Consider the following 27,460-nt stretch of genomic DNA (forward strand, 5'->3'; position numbering starts at 1 on the left):
CCCGGGGGATTGAGGTTTCGGGTCCTACCTCTTCGGAGGGAAGACCATACGATTTCGCACACCCTGTGCTTTTTTGTGTTCTCACCCTATGTGTGTGCACTTTTTTATGCACCGGGTGGAGTCTTTTGAGTGTGTTGCACACGCTACGGGCTTAAAAAAAAAAAAAAAAAAAAGTTGTACAGTTAGAATCGCTTCTCGGCCTTTTGGCTAAGATCAAGTGTAGTATCTGTTCTTATCAGTGTTGGAATGGAACCTGAAGGTTAGTATCGGTGGTGGCCGAAGTTAACCGGGGCGCTCTGGGCGTAACTGGAGGACCGGAGTAGGCCAAACCAGAGAAAGCCGGATGGTTCCAATGCCTTCCTGATTTGAATGGGTCCGCCCCTGTCAGTTTGAAGGGAGTGAGAAAGCCGGGCGACCACGGTTAGTACTGCTCCTGGATGTAATTGGTGGGAGTGCGGATGGTGAGGGGAAGGGCCCTTCCTCTTGGGTGAATTTGGCTAGAAGGGGGCCATTTTCTTTACCCTCGAGGTTGGGCTCTCTCCGAGCTGTCTGCATTCCTGGCCTCCTGACAGGAAGGGCTACGCTGGGTCTGGCCAGGGGCTGAGACCGAAAAAGCCTGTGGTGTACGTGCCCCTGGGGTGGCAGCCCAGGGGTGCCTCAATTTCACTGGTGAGGGGCAGCTCACCTGAGTTTTTGTGGCACCTTGGTCACTGCACCATCACACTTTTTCAAGCACCTGCCTCTTGGGGTGGGCCTTTTGGCCAACACCAGAGGAATTTTTTATTCCTGGCCGGGGGGCCTGCCAAGGTCTTGCACTTTGGCACTACCCTGCACTTCTCCACTTCCCTTTTCCCCACTCTGGTTTTCTTTGTTGTGTGTCACGTTTGTCCCTTTTGGTTGAGCACTTTGCACGACTTTGATGGCGTAGGTCCTCGGGCCTGCCCTGTAAGTCTTGGGAGGGGGTGGATATGGCCTTTTGGCTTAGTTCGCCCTCTCCCATGGGGTCTCCCTTCGGGGGAGCCCTACCTAGTACTCGGGGTGGGCTGTTTCGGCAGTCCCCCTGAAGAATGGGGTCTGCCCGACTTCGGCTGGGTGGACCTAAGTGAGTACCTCAGTCCCTGTCAGGAGCTTTGCGCCCCGGGGGATCAGGGTCAGGGCTCTTCCTCTTCGGAGGAGGGCCATGTGTGTACGCCTTGTGCACTTTTTGTGTGTCCACGTTTGCATGTGTACACTTTTTTATGCACCGGGTGTTAAGTCTTTCGAGTGTGTTTCACACACCACGGGCTTAAAAGAAAAAAAAAAAAAAAAAAAAGTTGTACAGTTAGAATATCTCAGCCGGACACTTAGATTTTAAAATCCTCTTTCCACAAGCTGTTATTATACGTTTCTGTCTCTATCTTTTGAATATTCCATGTCCCAGCTATAAATTAGAATATATAATCTGATAGAATTGTAGTACCTCTGACAATATGACTCTGTTTCTGGTTCGGCCAACATGACTTTAGTAACATGACTCTGGTCCCACTAAAAATCGCTGATTGCCACGATTACTAGTAAAAAATAAATAAATAAAAATTACATAAATCTTTGCCCTAGTTTGTAGACGCAATAACGTTTGCGCAAACCAATCAATATGCACTTATTAGGATTTTTTTTTACCAAAAATATGTAGCATAAGAGATATTGGCCTAAAATGATGAAAAAATTAGATTTTTTTTTTTTTTTTATTGGGAATGTTTTATAGCAGAAAGTAAAAAAATGTTTTTTTTTTTTTTTTTTCAGAATTGTCGCTCTTTTTTTTGTTTATAGTGCAAAAAAAAATCGCAGAGGTGGTCAAATACCACCAAAAGAAAGCTCTATTTGTGGGGAAAAAAAAGGACATCGATTTTATTTGGGTACAGCGTCGCACAACCGCGCAATTGTCAGTTAAAGTAATACAGTGCCGTATCACAAAATATGGCCTGGTCATTAGGGGGTAAAACCTTCTAGGCCAGAAGTGGTTAAAGCCTTGTTTTTTTTTTTTAATAACAAACATGTTATACCTGCTCTGTGTAATAGTGTTGCACAGAGCAGCCCGGATCCTCCTCCTCTCAGGCTCCCCGCCAGCACTCCTGGCTCTTCCCTCCTGCCGGATGCCCCCACAGCAAGCAGCTTGCAATGGGGGCACCCAAGCAGGTGTGCTCCTGACCTGTGGCTCTGTGTGTCCATTCACACACGGAGCTTCGGCTCGGCCCTGCCCTCTTCTGTCTCCTGATTGGCTCACTAGATGCGTTTGACAGCATCGGGGGCCAGTGGCTCAGGTGAGTATTAGGGGGTGGCTGGTAAAAATCCTTGTGCCTTTACAACCTCTTTAACTGCATTATGGAATCTATTTTTAGTTTTGGCTCCCAATTTTTTATAAGTTTTACAGTTTCTGGAAGCTTCATACTTTTCCTGCACTATTAAAGGGAACATTTCAGAAATAGGAGCTGCCATTGTGGAGCTGGCTTTAAAGGTGCAGTGTTTTGGGTTTGTCATTCTGTTTCTGGCATTTCTATCTAGTGGGTCAGAGTCACTGACCTGAAATCAAGAATACTATACATGTTGAGTTCAGATTTTTCAGGCTTTACTGCGTCAGTTTATGTTCTAAATCAGTCACCCACTAGGTAGAATAGCCAGGATGACAGCCCTGGTGTATGTATTTTTAAAATAAATTTTTTGTCTGCTCACCTTCTTCTATCCTTATGGGTTGTTGTTTCGTATTCAACTGGCATTTCCGGTAAGTTAATCATTAGGCCTTTCAAAGGCTTAGTAACACCTTTTTCTTTTAACCTCTTGCCGACCGCCCACCATAGTATTACTGTGGCCGGGGCGGCTCAGCTACGCAAAACCACGTGATTTCGTGCGAGAGGTCTCCGCGGTACGCGTGCAGCCGCAGCCGCGCTCCCGCTGTGTTTAGACACAGCGGGAGGCGGGCCGCGGGAGGCCGGCAGCAATCGCTAATTATAAACTGACAGAAGACCTGCCTGCTTATGTAAACAAAGCAGGCGAGTCTTCTGTCAGACAGGCTGGGAGAGATGAGGAGTTTCAACTAAGCTGAAACCACGATCTCTCTGTGCCTGTCACAGAAACCCCCCCCACAGTGAGCAAGCATATTTAGGCATACATTAACCCCTTTGATCACCCCAGTGTTAACCCCTTCCCTGCCAGTGTCATTTATACAGTAACAGTGCATAATATTTACCACTGATTACTGTATTAATGTCACTGGTCCCCAAAAAGTGTCAAAAATGTCAGTTAGGGAAGCCGCAATGTCGCAGTCCCGCTAAAAATCGCTGATCGCCGTCATTACTAATAAAAACAAAAAAAATAAAGAATCCAAAAATCTATCCCATAGTTTTGTAAACGCTATAACTTTTGTGCAAACCAATTAAAATACGCTTTTTGGGATTTTTTTTTTAAATATGGTGTTTTTTCTTTTCAAATTTGTCGCTCTTTTTTTGTTTATAGCGCAAAATCTAAAAACCGCAGAGGTGATCAAATACCACCAAAAGAAAGCTCTATTTGTTGGGGAAAAAAAGACATCAATTGTATTTGGTAACATATGTGAAACCAGAGCGCTAAAAACCTCCAACACAGGGGATGGGTATGATGAGTCAATTAAAAAAGCAAGGAGAAGGGGGAGGGGGAGGGAAAGGGACAAAAGCAAAACACTAAATAAAGCTGATGGAATAAATTTACTGTATTGTATGGGATCGACGTGTAGTCAGAAAGGAGTAGTCCATAAACACTGAGCCGCTCTTCCACAGACCAAGAGGAGATTCTGTTAGAGCAAAAAAACAAAAAGGAGAAGCGCTCTAAGTGTAGACAGTTTAATAATACATAAGAAGCAATGTGTGTAGTAACTCACAAGACATAAGTGAAAGTCAGGCTGTGTAACATCATCAGATCTTTAAAGCATCCTCTGGGGGGAGGGAGGTGGTGATGTCCAATCCAAAGTGCCGTCCGCGGCTGAGTAGATGTTTAATGGGAGGAAAAAAAGCCGGCAGCCTCCCGCCTCAGTGTACGATGAGCGGTCAGATGGAAGTGACCGACGGCTGCAAGGTTCCGTGGATGGATGGACGCTCTCCCGTCACCAGGGGTGGTGAGTTCAAACAGCAAAAGAACGGCAGGCACGACACGTTTCTGAGCACTCATCGTACACTGAGGCGGGAGGCTGCCGGCTTTTTTTCCTCCCATTAAACATCTACTCAGCCACGGACGGCGCTTTGGATTGGACATCACCACCTCCCTCCCCCCAGAGGATGCTTTAAAGATCTGATGATGTTACACAGCCTGACTTTCACTTATGTCTTGTGAGTTACTACACACATTGCTTCTTATGTATTATTAAACTGTCTACACTTGGAGCGCTTCTCCTTTTTGTTTTTTTTATCAATTGTATTTGGGTACAGCGTCGCACGACCACGCAATTTTTCGTTAAAGTAACGCAGTGCCGAATCGCAAAAAATGGCCTGGTCATTAAGGGGGTAAAACCTTCCGGAGCGGAAGTTGTTAAAATTTCTTGTCCCTATAAGGACACTTAATCCGAAAATCTAGGCAAACTGATTAATACACAGTCTAAATATACAAACAATTTACACTTTTTGGTTGTTGAGAATGGCCACATCCCACAATTTACACTTTTTGGCTGTTGGGAATGGCCACGTCCCACAATTTACACTTTTTGGTTGTTGAGAATGGCCACATCCCATAATTTACACTTTTTGGTTGTTGAGAATGGCCACATCCCACAATTTACACTTTTTGGTTGTTGGGAATGGCCACATCCCCCAATTTACACTTTTTGGTTGTTGGGAATGGCCACATCCCCCAATTTACACTTTTTGGTTGTTGGGAATGGCCACATCCCCCAATTTACACTTTTTGGTTGTTGAGAATGGCCACATCCCACAATTTACACTTTTTGGTTCTTGGGAATGGCCACATCCCCCAATTTACACTTTTTGGTTGTTGGGAATGGCCACATTCCCCAATTTACACTTTTTGGTTGATGAGAATGGCCACATCCCCCAATTTACACTTTTTGATTGTTGAGAATGGCCACATCCCACAATTTACACTTTTTGGTTGTTGAGAATGACCACATCCCACAATTTACACTTTTTGGTTGTTGAGAATGACCACATCCCACAATTTACACTTTTTGGTTGTTGAGAATGACCACATCCCAAAATTTACACTTTTTGGTTGTTGAGAATGGCCACATCCCACAATTTACACTTTTTGGTTGTTGAGAATGGCCACATCCCACAATTTACACTTTTTGGTTGTTGAGAATGACCACATCCCAAAATTTACACTTTTTGGTTGTTGAGAATGGCCACATCCCACAATTTACACTTTTTGGTTGTTGAGAATGGCCACATCCCACAATTTACACTTTTTGGTTGTTGGGAATGGCCACATCCCCCAATTTACACTTTGTGGTTGTTGAGAATGGCCACATCCCACAATTTACACTTTTTGGTTGTTGGGAATGGCCACATCCCCCAATTTACACTTTTTGGTTGTTGAGAATGGCCACATCCCACAATTTACACTTTTTGGTTGTTGAGAATGGCCACATCCCACAATTTACACTTTTTGGTTGTTGAGAATGACCACATCCCACAATTTACACTTTTTGGTTGTTGAGAATGACCACATCCCACAATTTACACTTTTTGGTTGTTGGGAATGGCCACATCCCACAATTTACACTTTTTGGTTGTTGAGAATAGCCACATCTCACAGTGCAGTTTTTGCTATCTCAAACACCACTCATTAAGGTCAGGCATTGCTGCTATGCAAATGCCATCCATGAGAAAGATATTTGCAGTGCCACTTCAGATGGAGGTGCAGATAGTGCTTGAGATAAAAAAAAAATTATGTAAGCAAATGTTTATTCTCAGCGTTATGAAAAATAATTTGACTTTAGAATATTTTAAGGAATTTTTCTATGTGCCACGAAACTTTAGCGGTGATTTTAAGAACTGCACATTTTCTTATTGCCCTTTTTTTTGCTCATTTTTGGAAAAATGCCGCAATAGTCATAACGTGTGAACAAACCCATTTGGCGTAGAACATTTGTTGCTATATGGCACAGGACAATATAAAATGTAAGAAATATTAAGCTGCATAAATGTTGAGAATTTTGCTGACTTATTTGAAAAGCTCCAAAATTTACATTTTGTTACATGGTGTGAAAATTTTAAGACCCAGAATTCATGTATGAGAATGACAATGTGTTTCAATTGAAATTAACTCTGTCCATATGGACGTAAGAGAGCACATTTTCTACCTTCCTTTAACACTGACTGCATCCTGTCTTTCTGTTTTACTGCCTTCATATAAGATGAAGGCATTGTTCTCACCTCTGTACAGATGAAGGAGATTTAGGAATCTTTATCCACTTTGATGCTAGCAAGAAACTTCAGAGCCGACACTGCTTCAGCTCAGGCCATAGCTGAAGTTTTTGATTCTCTGATCCCTTTGGTCTGTGGGAATTCAGGATTTTCTTTCAATAAAACCCTGACTGTGAAGGATTTTCTTATTAAATGCTGTGTCTGATGTATTTTCCTCTCTCCTTGTCTGCTCTTTTTTGTTAAACATCTTTTGAAAGGCTTCACAGTGAAGTCTGATCATGACTTTCTAAAAAGCTTTCACTCATCCTCTCACTTTCCAAATCTATATTAGAGTGGCAGTGAAGTGTAATCACTTGGCATGTAACACTTTCAGTGCCATCACTTAAAATACCAAGCTCTTGTTGTGACCCAAGCTACCTCCTAGATTTTTTGTGCATATATGTATTCTGATTTTGTAGAAGACAAAAATAATATCATCCTGAGTTTTTTTTTTTTTAATTGCTTAAAGCGTTTGTTAGCCCATAAAAATAAAACAGATCTTGTTCCCTTAAAGCATGTTATACAGTACAGTGCGAGTGCTGTGTCACTTGGCCCACCGTATCACCTAAAAAACCTGGCTGATCCTGCCAGTTTCTACCCTCCCCTCTTCAAACTGACCACTGTATATCAGGGCTGCTGAGCCCTGAGACCCTGGTCAGTTTATGTGCCTCTGTCAGCCGCAGCCCTGCTCTGTCCTATCTGCTCCCTCCCCTCCTGCTGCTCTCATATCAAAAATAAAATCATCCTATCCCCTCTGTAATATAACAAGTGTCCCTGTGTCTGTGTCTTTGTTATATAAAAAATATGCAGATCGGTATCAGAGCGGCTCCCGCTGATCACGTGACTGCTCTTTTCTCTTCCCCTCCTCCCCAACTGACACCAGCGGCAGTGTTCAGTCCTGCCTGCTGAAGCTTTCAGCCGGGCAGAAGAGAAAGCAGAGGAGTCTAATCTATTCAGCTGCTATAAAAAAACTGACACCTTTCAGAGGTTGTCAAACTAGCTCATTTTAAATGTAAGATCTCCACACCTAAACTCCCAAGACTTCGCTCTAAACGTAACCTTTTAATCTTCAAACCCCCACAACCCCCCCCTCAACACTTAAAGTGGTTGTAAACAAATCCTACATATGTTGTACCTGTTTATCTGCAGCCATCTCTCCTCTACAATCCTGTAGAACACACAGATTAAAGGATTTTTCTCAGCTTCAGAAGGCAGGGGGTGGGGATCTGACATCACACACACTGCATAGCACAGAGCTCCATTGAAACCTGAAACCTCAGTGGAGGGAATTGGCACACACCCCTCTATTCACTGACATAAGAAAATGTAGACAGCTGAAGCTAAGTATCACCTGCGGTGTGCTAGAAGGGGGGATTGTGTCACTTAGACAGGCCCATACATGAGTCGCTTTTTTTGTTCAACCAGCAGTTTGAACAAAAAAAACAGACCCAATTCATTCCTCCACACATTTGAGGTTGATGATGGAATCCTTCCTCTTGAGGGGAAGGTTACTTGCCGTCCGATTTCACTGATCAGGAGTGCTGGCAATAGCCTGATTGAGCATTGAAAATCGGACAGGGCAGTTGTACAGAAATCGATTGATAGATTGGCTTTTGTACAACCACAGTGCCTATACATTAATCTAAATTTGTCCATTCCCTGCCAAACCAAACAAATTTTGATCCATGTATGGGTAGCTTTATAGTAGGGATCCTCAAACTTCGGCCCTCCAGCTGTTGTGGGACTACACAACCCATGAGGCATTGTAAAACTCTGACATTCACAGACATGATAAGGCATGATGGGAATTGTAGTTCCTGAACAACTGGAGGGCCATAGTTTTAAGACCCTTGCTTTAGAGGCTCATAGATCAATTGTGGAGGCTTATAAGAGTGCAGATTCTGTACAACCACAGTGCCCTTACATTGATTGAAATTTGGCCGGCCCCTGCTGAACCCGATGAATTTCAATCAATTTATGGCCAGCTTTAGAGGCTTATCAGTGACTGCACACAATGAAGGCATGTGTTTTTTTCATGTCTGAGATTTACAACCACTTTAGGAACCTCCTGCAATCTAACTTTAACTCTAAACGCTAGACTAAACCCCATAGACCCTGGCTGAACACTAACTACCCCCAACCCTAAACTGCGCCTGAATCCATAATGTCTGTGCCACAAGCAATGGCTTTGGAACTATAGGCACTTTTTAAGCATGAAAGGGTTTTCTTTAATACAAACGGAGCTTCATTTAAAAAACACAGCATGCCTAAGTGCTGTTGCTGACCCAGTGCCCCCCCTGTATAGGTACTAGATAGGAAAAACCATATAATGAATGTATACACACATAAATCTGTCAACAGCTTCCCACAACATAGTATACATTCTCTTCTAGAACAAGTACAGCAACATATGAAGGAGCTTCATATTTGTAGAAAAAAACAACTTGAACATTTTCATGATCTGATGCTTCTTCCCATTGAATGCAACCTTGAGGGGATACAAACTATTAAAATTATTATGTTGCCTGGATAAATTTAGATATCTCATGTAATTGGTGGGTATTATCTGTACACTTTTTTTTCACCCTAGCAATAGCAGAGGTATAGATATTTTTCAGAGAGCAATAGAGACTACCCCTTTAAATTTTATCATGCGAAGAGAGATTCCTTTAAAAGCTGCTGTCATCACTGGAAGCTAAAATAAAATCATAAGGGATGATTTGCCTGTATGGATCATGTTGAAAACAATGCTGAAGACAGGTGCCAAACTATTTTGCATGCGATTTCATTCCCTAGCATGGGAAGGGAAACTGTAATGCTGGAAACCACACCGTAAAGTAAAAAAAAAAAAAAAAATAGTAAAGTTTGCTGATATTCATAGGGGACCCCAGTCTGGCTTTGTAACAGGAATCTGTCATTTAAACATGTCCATAATGTCAGCACGTTCACAGTGGGCCACAGCTTTGAAAAAAGTGTTGAGTAAAATGTGCTTTTGTATTTCTGAACCTTGCATGTGTTATCTTGTGACATATATTCTCTTACTCACACTGGCTTATTGAATAAGGCATCGCAAAGGGTAATGTTGTGCAGAGCACAAGTAGAGGAATAAGATCAGGGAAACATCTCGGAGTGGATGCTATTCTGTATTACGTGTTGGCCATGCTGTTTGTTTTATTAATTACATTGGAACTTTGTGCAGGGAGGGGTGTATACATTACATTCTATACTCCCCAGCTAAAGTATAGACTGGCCAATTACTGCCTCTGCCCATGTATTCACTCAACTGCTACTGTCATCTGCATCAACTTGTCAGGTTGAGCTGGCTATACACTAGAAGAATTTCTCTAGAATTTTTTGTTCACTCAATTTTCACATTAATTAGTGGGGTCAAACTGATGCTTGTTTTTGACCACAGTGACAGGAAAATTCAATTTTTTTTTCACAAAGTGTATGTGATTTTCATTAGGCTTCTTTCACACGGGCGGTGCGCCCGACGGAGTCCGTCTTGCTTAGCGGGGATCGGCGCTGAGCAGGCGGATGACAGCTATGTCTCCCCTCTGTGCAGAGACAGAGCTGTCAGAGCCCCGCTCTCCTCTATGGGAGATCGGATGAGAACTGACCTCCTGTCCGTTCTCATCCAATCCGATCCTCCAGACTGATGGAAAATAGGATTTTCATCCGTCTGGATTTCACGGACAGGATCGGATCGGATAGCAGGGGGTGTCAGCGGAGATGTCTACGCTGACATCCGCCGCTCCATAGGGCTGCATGGAGCATGAGATCCGGTCCGCCTGAAAAACTGACAGGCGGATCGGATCGGAAAGCCCATGTGAAAGGGGCCTTAGTGGAATGATATTCAATCCACAATGGAACATTAAAAGCAAACAAAAATGTAAAGTACTTGCAAACAACATTCATCCAGTCATCGAATGTACAAAGAATTATCGTATGAGAATCTACTAGTGTAGAGACTGCTTTAGGCTTGTGATAAATATATTTTATTTCATATTTTATCATGGGTGTGTGCAACCAAGTCGATGTTAGAACACCTCTTTTAAACTGATCCCCGTCCTGAAGTTAACCTGTGCTTTGCCAATGCAGGATAAAGCATATAGTTGCCTTTCATTTGCTTTTATGCCACATTGTGCCACAACTGAAAGCAAAAGAAAGATTCTGTGTTGTGCACAAGTTAGTGAAGTCATAGCTTACAGAGCACTAAGGACAATCTTTTTGACAGTGCTGATTGGTTCAGCATTGTCACATGATTCTCTATATCTGGCTAATTTAGTACGACATTATTAACCGCTTCACGGTCGCCCACAGTAGATATACTGTGGCAGGGTGGCTGTTCTGCGCCAGATCACGTACCTAGTACGTAATCTTGACGCTTCCGGGTTTGGGGCACGCAGCTGGGACACAACAGGAGCCCAGCGGCAGGTACCGGGGACGCGATATCTGCCGCCACCCGCCGATTGTTCAGTGCACAGGCAGAACAGCAATCTGCCAATTAAACAAGGCAGATCGCTTTTCTGACTGTAGGGAAGGCATTGATCCTGTGTTCCTGCAAATTGGGGACACCAATCCATGCCTTCCACTAGTAAAAGCACCTCCCCCACAGTACATAAGCACTGGCTAGGAATACATTTAACCCCTTGATTGCTCCTGATATTACCCCTTCTCAACCAGTTTAATTAGTACAGTGCCCGTGCATATTTTTAGCACTGATCACTGTATTAGTGTACCTGGTCCAAAAAAAGTGTCAGTGTCTGATCTGTCCACCACAATATCGCAGTCCCACTATAAGTCGCTGGTTGCCGCCTTTACTCGTAAAAAAAATGGATAAATAAAAATATCCCATATTTTGTAGACAGTATAACTTTTGCACAAACCAATCAATATATGCTTATTGGGATTTTTTTTTTAACCAAACGTAACAGAATACATTTTAGCCTAATTTTATGAAAAAAAATGTATGTTTTCAATTTTTTTAATGGATGCGTTTTAAAGCAGTACGTTTTTTTTTTTTTTTTCAAAATTTGTGAGAAATACCCAGGGGTAACCCCTACAGGACCCCCAGTAGGAAAAGTAATGGACTATCTCAGTACTCAATTTTTTAACAAAAACATTAAAAATATATACATTTTATTTATACAAAATTACTAAAAAGACATAGATGCACAATTGTGATACAATAGCAATTCATGATAACCTCAACAGACAGTAAGTTATAAAAACACAGCTAACTGGTCGCATAATATATATATTTGGTTTACCCTCAGTAACTTTGTGTCACACTCTTTATCGTAAAAGCAAGTGTGCCCACTGTAGTTATTGAAATCTAGTAGTGATACTAAATTTTGGTTCTTTCTTGCAGTGTTTTGTGACGCTACTGGCTCCCTTCAGTTTTATACTGGAAAAAATGGAAAACATCATGCCATCCAGTTTATGGCAATATTTGAGTCGCATGTAATCTTCATTAGAAGACGACAAGTAATGGAAGACAACGAGCAAAAACATTTGTTGCTGTACTGAAAAAAAAAAAAAAAAAACACCCCTGGACTGGTTAGTAAAAACATGGGAATAGGAAAACTAGAGAGACGTTTGTAGCTATTGGTGATGCAACCACTCTGCTTCAGTGTTTCAGATGAAAATAAATTACCATATTTTTCGGCGTATAAGACAACTTTTGAACCTCAAAAAAATCCCCCAAAAATGAGGGGGTTGTCTTATACGCCGAGTATAAAAATCCCAAAGGTAATGAAAACCCTGGCCTGGCTGTCTGTGCCCTATTCATCAGCAAGGTACCGTAAGTATTGTAAATGTATTCTCTTATAGATCTCCAAGGTATTGTAAGTAAAAGTATTACCTGTAGATGTATAATCTTCTCAAGGCGCTGGCTGTGCGGGAATCCTGTAGCAGTATACTGTACCATAGCTTCAGCTACATAGTGTACTGGGCTTAGCCAATCACGGTGAGCGATATATTCTATTATTGAATGCAAAGCCTGCTCGGATTGACGAAGTCAGAGCAACGGGATGATGTTACTATCTCTGACTTTGCCAATCCAAGCAGTCTTTGCATTCAATAATAGAATACATCGCTCACCGTGATTGGCTCAGCGTGGTATACTGTATGCAGCCGAAGCTACGGTATACCAGTACAGGATTCCCGCACAGCCAGCACCTTGAGAGATGATACATCTACCGGTAATACTTAACAATACCTTGGAGATTTAAAGGCGAATACATTTCGGTACTTACGCTACCTTGCAGATGAATAGGGCACAGACAGCCAGCGCTTTCATACACTAATTAATTACCTTTTGGGATTTTTATACTCCGCGTATATGGTGTTACCTTTCTTTGCTTCGGAAGGGGGGTAGTCTTATACGGCGAGTATAGCCCAAAACCTATGTTTTAACTTGAAAAGTCGGGGGGTTGTCTTATATGGCGGAAAATACGGTGTCTGGGAAGTGCTTGCTCCCCTCGGGCACCAGTATTCCCTCGGGCTCCAGTATTTATAAATCAGCCCACATTCATGGTTGTGTTTTATTTTTTTTGTTTGTTAATCAGTTTTGTCTAGTAACCCTAACCTCAAGATTTCTAAAATACAAACACCATTAAAAATTCAGTTTTAAAAAAGTAACCATTGTTTGCCTCCTCTTATTTTGAGCGCATTATTTTATGACTTGAAAGCAAATACAAAGATTATTCACTATGCTCTTTTTTTTTTATTGTTGAATCAGTTTCCACTAAGATATGCTTTCCTATAAAGCAGGAAGTCAGGTGGGTGTGTTGTGTTATTTCCTCTTTTACAACAATATGTTCAATGCCAATGTATTTCCACTGCAAGTACCGGCTCGGCTCTACTCGGCCCTGCTTGGCCCGGTTTGCTTTTCCACTGCTGGTACCGCATGGTACGGTGTTGGAACGGTTCGGTACAGTACGGTATGGTTTGCTTTTCCACTAAAGTAGTACTAAAGTTAAGTGGGTGGGATAACAACGGGGTGGGTGGGATTCTCTGACCAATCAGTGGCTAGTAGTGAGTGCATGCAAAGGATTGTGGGATATGGTACCGGCTATGGTACCTATTGGAACCACAATCGAGGTGGTACTGTTTTTGAGAGCCGTACCGTTCGGTTCCATGCAGTGGAAAAGCGTCACCGTACCGTACCGAACCGTTCCTACACCATACCATGCGGTACCAGCAGTGGAAAAGCACAAAAGCGAGCCGAACCGTTCGGTTCCATGCAGTGGAAAATCGCCATTTGTGTGTTGTTAAAAAAAAAAAAAATTGTACCTTATGAATCTCAGGTGAAAATTGTGCAAATATTGAGTCAAAACATGTAATTAGACCCCTTTGTGTGGTATTTTGTCTCTTAATGATTGTTGTATACAGTTTTGTGTAAGAGTTAGTCACGTTATATCAATCTTGTGATGCAGATTTATGCAATAGATGATTGGAATAGTTTTAATACTTATCAGTATAATTATTGTGAGGCTTATTTAGAAGAGTGCTCTATAACCCATTCATGACTGCAATGTGACCTTATAGATCCAAATGTAAAATGCCCCTTTGCATAGGAATGCTAGTGAACTTCACAGAAGAGAACTTGGAATTCACAACTGCTCTTAGTTGTCAGAAGAAACATAAGGAAGAGCGCACAACCGCTCTAGCTTAATACCGTTTATTGATGAAAGGTATTATGCTAGGGCGGTTGTGCGCTCTTCCTTTTGTTTCTTCATATAGTTTCTCTGCCTCACATCCCAATGGAGGGTCAGGAGAGCTGCTACGCCCCATCATATTGGTTTCACCGTTAGCCACATTCCAAGGTTTCCCCAGCCTGGAAATTGAAATTTAGGAGCAGCGCATGGACTGGTAAAGTTTTGTTTTTCTTTTTTTTTTCTTAGTTGTCAGATCCTTTGTCAATAAATAAATAATCAGTTATTGAAGTTAATTGATACACACTGATGCTGCTAAACTTGGTTTGGGCATGTAAACTTCAAAAAACGTTAGTGGAGAAAGAGTTAAAGGGTAAGTTAAATTTTACGCCCAGTGGACTTCCACTGAAGTTGACGTGTCCTAGGTATGAGGTTCAAAAGTGAGAAGGGCAGGCTTTACAACAAAGATTAGAGGAGTTCCTTTTTAGATTTGCTTTGTCACGTAAAGGCGAGAAGAAAAGAAGAGGAGGAGACTCTGAGAATGGTAAAATCACAGAAGCTGTAGTCAGAACAACACAATTAATTGAAGGTTTTGTGTAATGTGGTTATGTCTTTGTTTTTTTCAGCTTTGAATAGTACTTTTACTTTCCTTAACAGCTTGCTGGCAAATGATCAGAGAAAAGTACATTGATGATATTGTGTTTAACAAGGCTCTGGGTAAGAGCCTGTAAATGCCAACATTCTATAAACTGTTTTCTCAGTCGAGAGTTCTATTATATTGCAAAGCTTTTTTTGTAAATAACCGGTTCTTTCCTAAAGGTCTGAGCAGCATTTCTGCGTTCAGATACTGTGCTTAGTATATGTAAAATAAGTGTTTGTTTCTCTAAGATGGAAAAATTCATAAAATATCTATTAGTGTACCTTTAAATTGTCCAAATATTGCAGTGAAGTGTAATGTTTGTACTATCACACATTAGTAGGGGAATGGACAATATAATAAAACAGGGCGATGGGAACAGATAGTTTGGAAATCTTTTGTAACCTCTGAGCCACAACCATCCTTTCCAGCACTGAATCGGCTGCCAGACAAGAGATTCTTCCAGTAGTCAGAGTGTTTCCTCGACTATGCCCAGTTAACAGACATAAAAAACAACGGGGGGAGGTGTGATTAGATGCCAGGTAAAACATCAATTAAACAGATATGTCGTGAACAATTCATTAAAGTTGTTTAATGCTGACGTTTTTGAGGAAAAAAATGTTTAACCTTCCCAAAAAAAGGAGCACCAATACTTTTGCATGTGCATCATTATTTAGAAGTAAAATTGTGTTTAACCACTTAAGCCCCGGAAGATTTTACCCCCTTCCTGACCAGGCCCTATTTTGCGATTCGGCACTGCGTTACTTTAACGGACAATTGCGCAGTCGTGCGACGCTATACCTAAATGAATTTGACGTCCTTTTTTTCCCACAAACAGAGCTTTCTTTTGGTGGTATTTGATCACCTGTGCGATTTTTTGATCATGCGCTATAAACAAAAAAAGAGCGACAATTTTGCAAAAATAACAATATTTTTCACATTTTTTTATATGAAATCCCCCCCAAAAAAATTTAAAAATCTAAATTTTTTAACATTTTAGGCCAATTTGTTTTCTGCTACATATGTTTGGTAAAAAAAATGCAATAAGCGTATTTTGATTGGTTTGCGCAAAAGTTATTGCGTTTACTAACTAAGGGAAAGATTTTTGTAATTTTTATTGTTTTTTTTTTTTTAACGAGTAATGGCGGCGATCTGCGATTTTGTTTTGCGGGACTGCGACATTGCGGCGGACAGATCGGACCCTTGACTTACATTTTTGACACTTTTGGGGGTACCAGTGACATTACTACAGTAATCAATGCTATACATATGCACTGTTACTGTAAAAATGACACTGGCAGGGAAGGGGTTAACTTTATTGGAGAAGGAGGGGTTAAGTGTGTCCCTAGAGGCGTGCTTCTAACTGTGAAGGGTATGGCTTGTTGTGTAACTACAGAGATATATGATCCTACTTAGCAGGACCGTATGATCTCTGCACTTACACAAGGGAGAATGACAGGCGGCTTTGTTTACATTAGCCGCCTGCCTTTCTCCCTCTGTAACGGACGATCGCGAGTGACCGGCGGACATCGGGTCCGCCGGTCACACGCGCAGGGATCACGGTAAACGAGCAGGGGCGGGAGCGCGCCTCCGGCGGCGCGCGCTCGCCCCCTATTGGCTCGCAGGCGAGTGACGTACCCATACGTCACTTTGCCTGCACGGGACTGACCGCCGCAGTATATGTACTTGCGGCGGTCGGCAAGTGGTTAAAAAGTGGGTTTAATTTTGTAATGTTCTACAGAGAAAAAATGTCCCTAGTGTTCAAATAAATTCACACGTTATGGTTTATTGCTGTCCAAATTCATAATAGATCTGAATTGAATAAGTGCAGTTGGTGACATTCTAAAATGGGCCACAAACCTACACAATGAAATCCCTTTGGATGGTTCTATAACTCTGCATGGGTGGCACCGAAGAGTGATTCAGTCTTCTTAAGTCCTTCTTCCCTTAGGGGTTTATTTATAAAAAAAATTACTTGGCAACTGTCTCAACACTCGTGCAAGCATAACAAATGTTTGTAATCTGTGTGTAATACTTTTTGTTGCCTTTTGCCAGGTGAATGTTACGTTCCCTAACATTGGATCCTATGACAAAAATAGCCATAAGAAATGACCATGACCAAGTTAGCATTCACCAGTAGAGAAAATCGCATAACAATATGCCGTATTTTAGTAGCATTTTTTAGTGAATGCTAAAAAAACTTTTTGAAAAACACTGACTCAATTCCTGACTGAGCACGATTTTTGGTCAGGTACTGTGATAGATGTAGACCATTGTGTGTCTAATACCCTTAGGGCCTATTAAGACTTGTCCCCTCTAGTAAGTTCTTTTAGAGCAGCAATGTACAGTAGTGGTACAAATAGTGCTTTTCATTAGTTGTAAACAATAATAATATGCAAGATTTCTCTACAAAATATGGGAGAAAAGAATCCAAGGAGGCTAGAGATCCACTGGCGAGATCGAAGTATAGTATTTTCTAATGTTAGAGAAATAAGATCCTTTAGTGATTACTCACATCTGTGGGGTTGCAAGAAAACCCAGTATTGGAATAAAGCAACCATGAAGCACACCTGTGGAGAATACTTCTGGATCCATGCAGATCTTGAAAAGCTGGTACTTTCTACGATTGGCATTCGCCACAACTGGTGCGCAGCAATGTTTGAACAGGAAGGGGCCATCCCCAAACTGTTCCCACAAAGTTGGGAGCATGAAATTGTCCAAAATGTATTGGTACGCTGATACCTTAACATTTCCCTTCACTGGAACTAGTGGGCCAAGCCCAACCCCTGAAAAACAAACCCACACTATAACCCCACCTCCACCAAATGATTTAGACCAGTGCACAAAGCAAGATCCATTAAGACATAGATGAGCAAGATTGGGGTGGAGGAACTTGACTGGCCTGCACAGAGTCCTGACCTCACCCCGATAGAACACCTTTGGGATGAATTAGAGCGGAGAATGCGAGCTAGGCCTGAATTCACTAATGCACTTCTGAAAGAATGTTTAAACATTCCCAGAGACACACTCCTAAACCTTTTGGAAAGCTTTCCCAGAAGAGTTGAAGCTGTTATAGCTGCAAAGGGGTAGGGCAATTCAACATTGAACCCTATGGACTAAGACTGGGATGCCATTAAATTTCATGTACTTATAAAGGTAGGTGTCCCATAACTTTTGGTAATCTGTATATTTACCTAGAAAAATGGTGACATGTTCAATACTTATTTTACCCACTATATATATATATATATATATATATTTTTTTTTTTTTATTGTAGCTCTCACTATAAAAAGAGACCAAACACACGTTGGTACACCACATAGATATACATAGGTATACCAATTAAAATCATTACTTCTCCCTAACTGATGCATAATAAATAAGTAAATATAAACATCCCAAACAAAAGATATAGTTGTAGATAGTTGTGATTGATAAATCAAATCCTGTAAAAAATATATAAAGAGACAGCGGTGCTTTCTTGAGATTTAAGTTTATTGGGCAGCTGGTTTCATATGCTGTTTATATTTTTCCTTGTGTCTTTATTAAGGGATATTACATTTCCTATTTTGAGTTTATATTGATATGACTCCCAAGTCAGCCCTGCTTAGTAGATAACTGTACAAGGTTGGTAATCCTGACCAATAGTCACTGGGATAGAAATTCAGGTTACCTACAGTGAAGACGCTTGTAAAGGTGAGATATATTTTTCTTTGGGACAATTACAAGGGATTCCCTATTATATCTTGGGCAGGAATCAAAAGAAATGTTTTTTTTTTCTACTGTGGGCTCCTGTTGTGAAAAAATTATAATTAATTTTTTTTGTGCGAAAAATATTATTTTGGTTTGTGGTTTGGAGGTCTGTTCAAGCTTTTGTGTCTGTGCCATGTGTCCTCATGAAAGTCCCCTGAATTTCTATCAAAATGACAATGGTCAATGGGACAAATAGCAAGGCTGAATCTCCCCACCAGTGACACAAACAACAATAAAAACATGACAGATCTAATCCCTTCACATTTTTTCCAAACTTAAGAAACATTTATTTAACTGGAGTTCAGTGGGATATCAGTGAAAAAACTAAATTGATCATCTATGTTGGGTATGGTGTTTATAACCTTTATCCACAAAAAATGTCTGTCTATATAACTTCCCGTACATATGTCTATAGAGTAAAATTAATGCCTTGTTAATTATTTGAAGAATGTGTTTTTCTCTTCCTAGCAAGTTTCACTCCTAAATTTTTTTGCATCTTCGTTTCGTCCTATTATCCACTTCAGATATCTCTGGCCATCTCATAATTGTTCTGTGCTCAGTCCCAGTGTACCTTGTTCTCTTCATTGCGCTGACAGAGTTAGATAAACAGATAATCCTCCTCCATTGCCTGGGAGACCACTTTAAGCGGATTAATTGCAGAAGGGTCTTAATAGAATTGTATTGTCAAGTGATCTAAGCAGGAACCGTCATGCTGAGAGGGATTCTGTAAATACTTATTAGCTTATACTGAGAGCCTCTTGGGTCCTAATCAGCTCAGTTCACTGTGCAGCACTCCCATAAACTATTATATTAGAGACCCCGTGCTTTATTTCTCATCTTTATTTTCCTTTTTTGTCTTTAAGGGATAGTTTTTATACTGTATACAAGGTTATAACTGGGGTAACAAGATATTTTGATATCCTAAAGGCAAATAATACTAAAGGCCACATATATAAGTAGATCAGATGACAATTGAATTGCCTAAATTTTCAGTACACTGGACACACTCTGAATGGGTAATGCAAACCATATTTCTTAGTCATAAAGAACAGGACACACGCTCTTTAGTCATTAGCATGGGTTATATGAAGCTACCTTCAGGTGACTGGACACTTGCAAAAAGTGAAGGCTACAGGAACATTCCCTATTAAACCCTTTCCACGTTCTTATGGGGGGGGGGGGGGGGTTCTTTCTCTGATGATTCTTACATTAGGTCCCAGCTGCATAATAGCTACTGTGAATCCTTTAGCAGTTTTTGAATCAGTTGATGCTTTCTCTTTGCCTTGGAGGACCGTATTTGGACCCCACCAGATTGAAGAAGCAGGGCCAGCCTGTAATGTTGCTAGAATGCACTGGATTCTGCTGCAGGCAATCTCTTGGTGTGTAGTGTAAAGGCATGGAGCGAGCCACAGGATGGTTTACAGGTCCAGGGCTGTGGTCTTCTGGGACAAAGCCTTGTCTCTTAAGACACCTGCAAAGGTATGCTATTATGTAGGATTAAGCCAGAATGGGGTCTGACCTCTGCTTATCCTGCCGCCATACAAGATTCAGCTTTGAGTACAGACTTTTTAAACTTTCATGGTTTCAAGTGTGAATTCTTGGTGGCTGGAGCTGGGAGTGCCTTTTTTCAAACCTAAATTTGATGCTATTTTGCTATATTAGAGTGCATTTTGCTTGGTGCTATTGAGCCTGCTTGAGCCTACCACTGGAGTGCCCTAGAACAGTGGTCCTCAACTCCGGTCCTCAGGGCCCACTAACAGGCCAGATTTTAAGTATTACCTTGGGGAGATGCAGACTAGAGTACTGCAATCACTGAGCAGCAAATGATATCACCTGGGATGTATTTCAGTTATCTTGCAAATCTGGCCTGTTAGTGGGCCCAATAGGCCAGGGTTGAGGACCACTGCCCTAGAACACCTGAGCTGCCCTAGCATGCACTTCACCTGCACTGTTCTCGTTCTCATGTGGGTTACAGAGTCTGTTCACCCAGCTTCTTCCTCTCTCTGGGCATTCTTTCTGATCAGCAACAGCTCCTGCCCTTCCTCCATTGGCAGAGTACAGTGGCCTCACTGTGATACCTGGGTTTACAGCAGCTGAGGTAATGGGGATAATTCACAGATCATGACAGATCAAGGAAAAAGGATCAGTTGAGTTTTCAAGCTAAGACTTAGCACATAGCTCCAACAAGAATGTTAGTTTATCTACACAGGCTCCTAGTACATATTATTTTGATAGTTTTAATAGTCGCTTCCAAACTATCACCTCGCCTACTTCTGGCTACTCTGCTGTCCCTCCTGCCACATAAGTCTCTGCTTTCTTATCCAAAGACATTTTCTACCACAATGTCACATTTAATGGGCAGAATCACAAGCCTTATAGAGACCATTGATGGCAGGGGTCAAAACTGTGCCCCTTCGGCCTCCCCTCCAATATCAGTCTTTGAAATTGCCCTTGAGCCAGACACATTAGGTGAGGATGATCCTCTCCTGCAGAGGAAGCAGATTGGATGGCACATCTTGGGCGGAGATTTAATCCAAGCTTTAAAATACCACAGATGAACCATACCATGGATCAGCCGTGAGAAAAGGATTCTTTATATTGGGGTTTCTATCTATTTTTTTTTCTATTAGTTTAATTAGATGGACTTGTGTTTTTCAGCCTGACTAACTATGTAACCATTGATACCCTAATTATGTTGTATGCTTCATTAGAGCATCATGAGTTTGCACACTCCCAAAGTCTCTTAAATTGCCAAAACCAGTTAAGATTTTCCTGGTTCACCCACTAGTGGAGCCTGTCATATACTGCGAAATTGGGCTCATCTAGAGAAGATTTTAATTATTCTGATATACTTCTCTCAGGAATATCATAAAGGGAAGTTTCCAGCAAATGTGGGCACTTCCTGTGGTAGATCCTGCCATCCTTCCAAGGTCCTCACAGCCCCCATGGTGGATACTTTTCTGTTCAAGAACCCAGTAGAGAAGAGGTTGGATGCCTCCCTTTTTCAATAAGGAGCCCCACCATGCACCCTGTGGTTGTTTCTATGGACGTCTGCCAGATCAATCTGGGCTAAATGCATGGCTCAAGATGCCTTAGCCCACAGTCGGACTGTTTAACCTATGGCCTAATGCTAATGCATGAATGGCTTAGTGGATCGTTCGATATCCAGTCTCCTCTCTATCCATATGTGCAGGATCTTTTGGCTTAAAGTGTTACGAAACGCAGGATCCTGCATTCACTATATCTTGTCTCCCACAGTACACAGAACATGGAAATGCAATTATTTTAGTAAATGTAAACTGCTAAATACCTTTTCTCATCAGCAGTATATAGCAGTCTTGTGACTTCTATCAGTGTCCAGCCGAGCACTGGTTAAAGCTTATAGGAGGAGTTTTCAATCTCCTCTGACTGTCCCATGAGGCTGCATGACCCCTGACCCTTTGTCTGGACAGTGCTTATTGGCCCTGTACTAAACACATGCACCTTCCCAAAAAAAAAAAAAAAAGCTCTCTAGCAATACACACTAAACTGAGCATGTGCAGAGTGCCTCCTGGGGCTCTGTACTATCAGTACATGTATTGGGTACTTTGGAAGAAGGGGAAGATCAGAGAAGACAGGATCAAGCAGCCTTTTTACACAATGCACAGGATTAACCCCTAAAGTTCCACAGTGAGTATACCAAGCATGTGTTACTGCATATACAGACTGATTTTACTGTTGTGGGTTTAGTAACACTTTAAATGCTGGTCAGTTGAGCTTTCATTCAAGAAACATTTTGAACAGTTACCTTTTGAAGGCAAGCACCTGTTTGGTAAGTCCTTAGATGAGTACATCAAGTAGCTTACAGAAGGTAAGAGTACTTTCCTCCCTCAGAGAAAGAAGTCTTGCACCCCCACCAGTAGGAGTTCTACCCCTGAAGTTAGAAAATGTTCTTTTTACCCCCTCAGTCTTCAAATCTTGGGCAAGTACAAACTTTTGTAAGAACACATGGCCCTCAAAGCCAGCTAAGACTTGTTTAAGGCTTCTTTTCAGTGAATGGGGATGTCTGTTGACCTTCTGGTCCCAGAAAATCTCCAACACCTGGGTCCAAAGCATCATTTGCAGAGGCTGCTTTCAAAATAGCCTGTTTCCTGGAACAATGAGTAGATCTTCTTGCTGCTATCCAGCAACTCTTGCCTCAATGGGCCATTACCGTTTACCAACAGAAAAACACTTTCAAGGCTTTTTCTTGAACCTCTTTATGCTTCCCAAGCCAATTGGCATGGTCCAGCCCATTCTGGATCTCAACACTCAACTTGTTCCTGTGGGTTCAAAGGTTCTGCATGGAGACTGCCAAGTTGGTAATTGGCATATTGTCAAGTGAACTTTCCCAGGCATCAGCACCTGGATCGAGGAGAATGGGCTCTCCATCCAGAGGTCTTTCAACCCCTTTGTCACAGCTAGGGATGCTGAATGTATATCTTCTGGTGTCCAGATTCAACAAGCTAGACAGGTTTGTGACCAGGTTGGGTATTTGCAGTAGACCATGGGATCACTTCAACTACAGTATCTCACAAAAATGAGTACACCCCTCACATTTTTGTAAATATTTTATTATATCTTTTCATGTGACAACACTGAAGAAATTACACTTTGCTACAATGTAAAGTAGTGAGTGTACAGCTTGTACAACAGTGCAAATTTGCTGTCCCCTAAAAATAACTCAATACACGGCCATTCATATCTAAACTGCTGGCAACAAAAGTGAGTACAACCCTAAGTGAAAATGTCCAAATTGGGCCCAAAGTGTCAATACTTTGTGTGGCCACCATTATTTTCCAGCACTGGCGTAACCCTCTTGGGCATGGAGTTCACTAGAGCATCACAGGTTGCCACTGGAGTCCTCTTTCACTCCTCAATGACGACATCACGGAGCTGGTGGATGTTAGAGACCTTGCGTTCCTCCACCTTCTGTTTGAGGATGCCCCACAGATGCTCAATAGGGTTTAGGTCTGGAGACTTGCTTGGCCAGTTCATCACATTTACCTTCAGCTTTTTTAACACGGCAGTGGTCGTCTTGGAGGTGTGATTGGGGTCGTTATCATGTTGGATTACTGCCCTGCAGCCCAGTCTCCAAAGGGAGGGGATCATGCTCTGCTTCAGTATGTCACAGTACATGTTGGCATTCATGATTCCCTCAATGAACTGTAGCACCCAAGTGCCTGGCAGCACTCATGCAGCCCCAGACCATGACACTCCACCACCATGCTTGACTGTAGGCAAGACACACTTGTCTTTGTACTACTCACCTGGTTGTCACTGGTTGTCACCACACATGCTTGACACAATCAGAACCAAATCATTTTATCTTTGTCTCCAAGGACCATGGGACATGCTTGTCTTCAGCAAACTTTGTGGGCTTTCTTGTGCATCATCTTTAGAAGAGGCTTCCTTCTAGGATGACAGCCATGCAGACTAATTTGATGCAGTGTGCGGCGTATGGTTTGAGCAGTGGCAGGCTGACCCCCCACCTCTTCAACCTCTGCAGCAATGCTGGCAGCACTCATATGTCTATTTCCCAAAGACAACCTCTGGATATGATGCTGAGCACGTGCACTTAACTTCTTTAGTAGACCAAGGCGAGGCCTGTTTCTGATTGGCACCTGTCCTGTTAAACCGCTGTATGGTCTTGGCCACCGTGCTGCAGCTCAGTTTCAGGGCCTTGGCAATCTTCTCATAGCTTAGGCCATCTTTATGTAGAGAAACCATACTTTTTTCAGATCCTCAGAGTTCTTTGCCATGAGGTGCCATGTTGAACTGACCAGTATGAGAGAGTGATAACACCAAATTTAACCCACATGTGCCCCATTCACACCTGAGACATTGTAACTAATGAGTCACATGGCACTGGGGAGGGAAAATGGCTAATTATGCCAGATTTGGACATTTTCACTTAGGGGTGAACTCACTTTTGTTGCCAGCGGTTTAAACATAAATGGCTGTGTGTTGTTATTTTGAGGGAACAGCAATTTTACACTGTTATACAAACTGTACACTCCTTTACATTGTAGCAACGTGTCATTTCTTCAGTGTTGTCACATGAAAAGATATAATAAAATATTTTCAAAAATGTGAGGGGTGTAGTCACTTTTGTGAGATACTGTATATAAATCATTTTTTTTTTTCTTTGACCAGTGTTAGTTGAGCAACCAAAAAGCTACTCATACTCATTGAAAATGTATTCATACCCCCTGATATTTTCCAGATTCTGTCATGTTACAAACAAAAACATACAGTAAATGTATTTTATTGGAATTTTATGTGATAGACAAAAACAAAGTGGCACATAATTGTGAAACAGAAGAAAAATGATAAATGGTCTTCAGAATGTTTTACAAATAAATATCTGAAAAGTGTGGCGTGTATTTGTATTCAGCCTCCTGCAAGCTGGCTACACACTATACAATTTTCTTGTACAACTTTCCTTTAGGTTTACCAAAACCATATAAAATGAGGTCAAACCACTTTCAATGTGTATGCTATCAGGCAAGCCCTTGCATTACATAGTTGAAGGTAAATCTAAAGGAAATTGAACAATAAAAATTCTGAAATGTGTATCCAGCTTTACTCTATACTTCTAACTAAAACCTGGTGGAACCAATTGCCTTCAGAAGTAACCTAATTAGTAGAGTCCACCTGTGTGTTATTTAATCTCAGTATAAATACATATGTTCTGTGAAGCCCTCAGGGGTTTGTTAGAGAACCTCAGTGAACAAACAACATCATGAAGGCCAAGGAACACAACAGACAGGTTGTGGAGAATTTTAAAGCAGGGTTAGGGTATTAAAAAAAAAAATAAAAGCTTTGAACAAGGAGCACTGTCCATTTCATCATATGAAAATGGAAAGAGTATAGCACAACTGCAAACCTACCAAGACATGGCCAATCACCTAAACTGACAGGCCGAGCAAGGAAAGCATTAATAAGAGAAGCAACCAAGAGGCCCATGGTAACTCTGGAGGAGTTGCAGAGATCCACATGTGGAAGAATCTGTCCACAGGACAACCATTAGTCATGCACTCCACAAATCTAGCCTTTATGGAAGAGTGGCAAGAGGAAAGCCATTGTTGAAAGCCATAAGAAGTCCCTTTTGCAGTTTGGGAGAAGTCATGTGGGGAACACAGCAAACATGGAAGAAGGTGCTCTGGTCAAATGAGACCAAAATTTATATTTCTCTGTCGCTCATTGACAGACGTAGTCTTCTTGATTCACAAGAACTGGGTTATGTTGTCTCCGCAGGAGTAGGACTAGGCAGAAAGAAAAAACGTTCTGGCTCCACCCTAGGGGCAGTCCCAGAGGGTATATCCTCTTCCTGTCTGCTACAGAGAATCAGTTTTTTTCTGTCTAGTCAGGAGTAAGGACCTAAGTTCCTTGCTGGGATCTCTGGTCCTGGCAAGATTTTTTTTTAGAAAAAATATTTTTTTAGGTAGTTTTCTCCAGTGTTTTTTCCTGTGAGATCTTCAAGCAAATATGCCAGACTGGGCGACACTAGTGGTCACCCCAGCCGGCCTACGAGCGCGCGCAGACCATTGCATTGCGCTTGGTCGGCCGCGACACATTCAAGTAAGTATGCGGGGCCGGGCGACGGGCTGGATGTTGAAATCCAGTGGTCACCCCGGTTTCTGCCTACGAGCGCGTGCAGACCAGAGCTCCGCGCTGGGTCGGCCGCGACGGAGTCCCATTGGAGGGACTGACCTTGCGAGTTAAAAGTCTCGCTTGGACGCCAGGAACCAGAGAGTCGAGGCGTCCGGAGTGGTCCACAACCCCCCACCCTGGTGGAGAGGGTATTGTGAAGAGAGGGTGCCTGTCGGTTCGGTATGGTGAGTAAATGTTTCCTTTTTCCTCGTTATGAGGCAGTTTGGAATATGGGCCCCTCCATACATGGTCAGTATCTGTCTGACACTATAAGTCCCCCCTTGTAAATACAGCATGTGTTTGGTGGGAAGTGGACTTGGTTTGGGAGTTAACACTCTACCCAGCAGACTGCAGTATTGCAGCAGACATAGGAGGTATAATCCTACCTTAATTGTAGTAGACCTCCTGCAGATCGATAAACCGCCATTTAGCAGAATGCAGGTGGATGTGCTGGGAAAAACGATATTTCGGCAAACCGCCGCCATTTTGCTGTAGACCAGGTGCATGAATGTCCTCAGGTCACGCCGGCCGCCATGTTTTTGGAGTCTATTGTCTCCTGTATGGGGGCGGCCATGTTTGAATAGCCCAGCTAACCTCGTGGAGAGCTGGGAACGCCGGAAGGCGTACACAGGGGGCGGAGCCACTTCCTTTCTACCCGGGAAAACGAACACTGCTCTTTCCAGTCTGTAAAGACAAACGCTGACTGCAGTTGGTTGGAAACTTCTCTGCATCGGGTGGTGAGCCTTGAGGGTCCCTCTCTCTCTCTGTGGGGATCAAGAAGCAGGTACTCTGAGGGGCGCTATTGCGCTAGGGGGATACACATAAAAAAAAAAAAAAAAAGATGTTTTTTCTTTTTTACTGGCAAAGTGTCCTGGATTAACATGGACCCTGCCACTCATGTATCTCCACCAGATCCCTTCGAGGGGTCTGCAGGATCCTCCAGCACCCCACTGACAATTGAATCATTGTCAGCTATTATGGAAACTTTTGTGTCCCGGGTGGAAGTGGCTTGTCAGGGACAGGGCGCAAGCCCCCGCCTAACCCCATATTATCTGAAACTTCGGATTCAGAATCTGAGCCTATTTCTGCAGTTGCAGGTACCTCATCTGGGATTGGTGTCTCGGGTACTGTCTCTTCAGACAGTGAGGAGGATGTTTCGGCATCAGCCATAGCCCGAGAGGAAGCGTTGGTAAACGCACTCATTGTATCTGTTCAAGAAACCTTAAGATTACAGGGTACTCCATCGGAAATAGCTGAAACTGTAATCCCCTTTTGGGACTAAAAAACGCATCAAAGTGGCGAAGGTTTT

The 27,460-nt window shown here is 42.2% G+C and overlaps 1 protein-coding gene across 5 annotated transcripts in view; it reads left to right on the plus strand.

Annotated features, from left to right (window-relative positions):
- ST7L (suppression of tumorigenicity 7 like) overlaps positions 1–12,023 on the plus strand; it is a 270,999-nt gene extending 258,976 nt beyond the window's left edge. For 4 of the 5 annotated variants that reach the window (XM_082248423.1, XM_082248425.1, XM_082248424.1 and 1 more), the window contains one exon: positions 11,800–12,023. In XM_082248423.1, coding sequence (XP_082104549.1) covers positions 11,800–11,895 — 96 coding nt within the window. In that variant the 3' untranslated portion in view covers positions 11,896–12,023. The remainder of the gene's footprint in view (positions 1–11,799) is intronic. The other variant, XM_082248427.1, reaches the window with a different exon arrangement.
- The last annotated feature ends 15,437 nt before the right edge of the window (positions 12,024–27,460 follow it).

This window comes from Pelophylax lessonae (assembly GCF_965119305.1).
Source record: "Pelophylax lessonae genome assembly, chromosome: 2".
Lineage (NCBI taxonomy): Eukaryota > Metazoa > Chordata > Amphibia > Anura > Ranidae > Pelophylax > Pelophylax lessonae.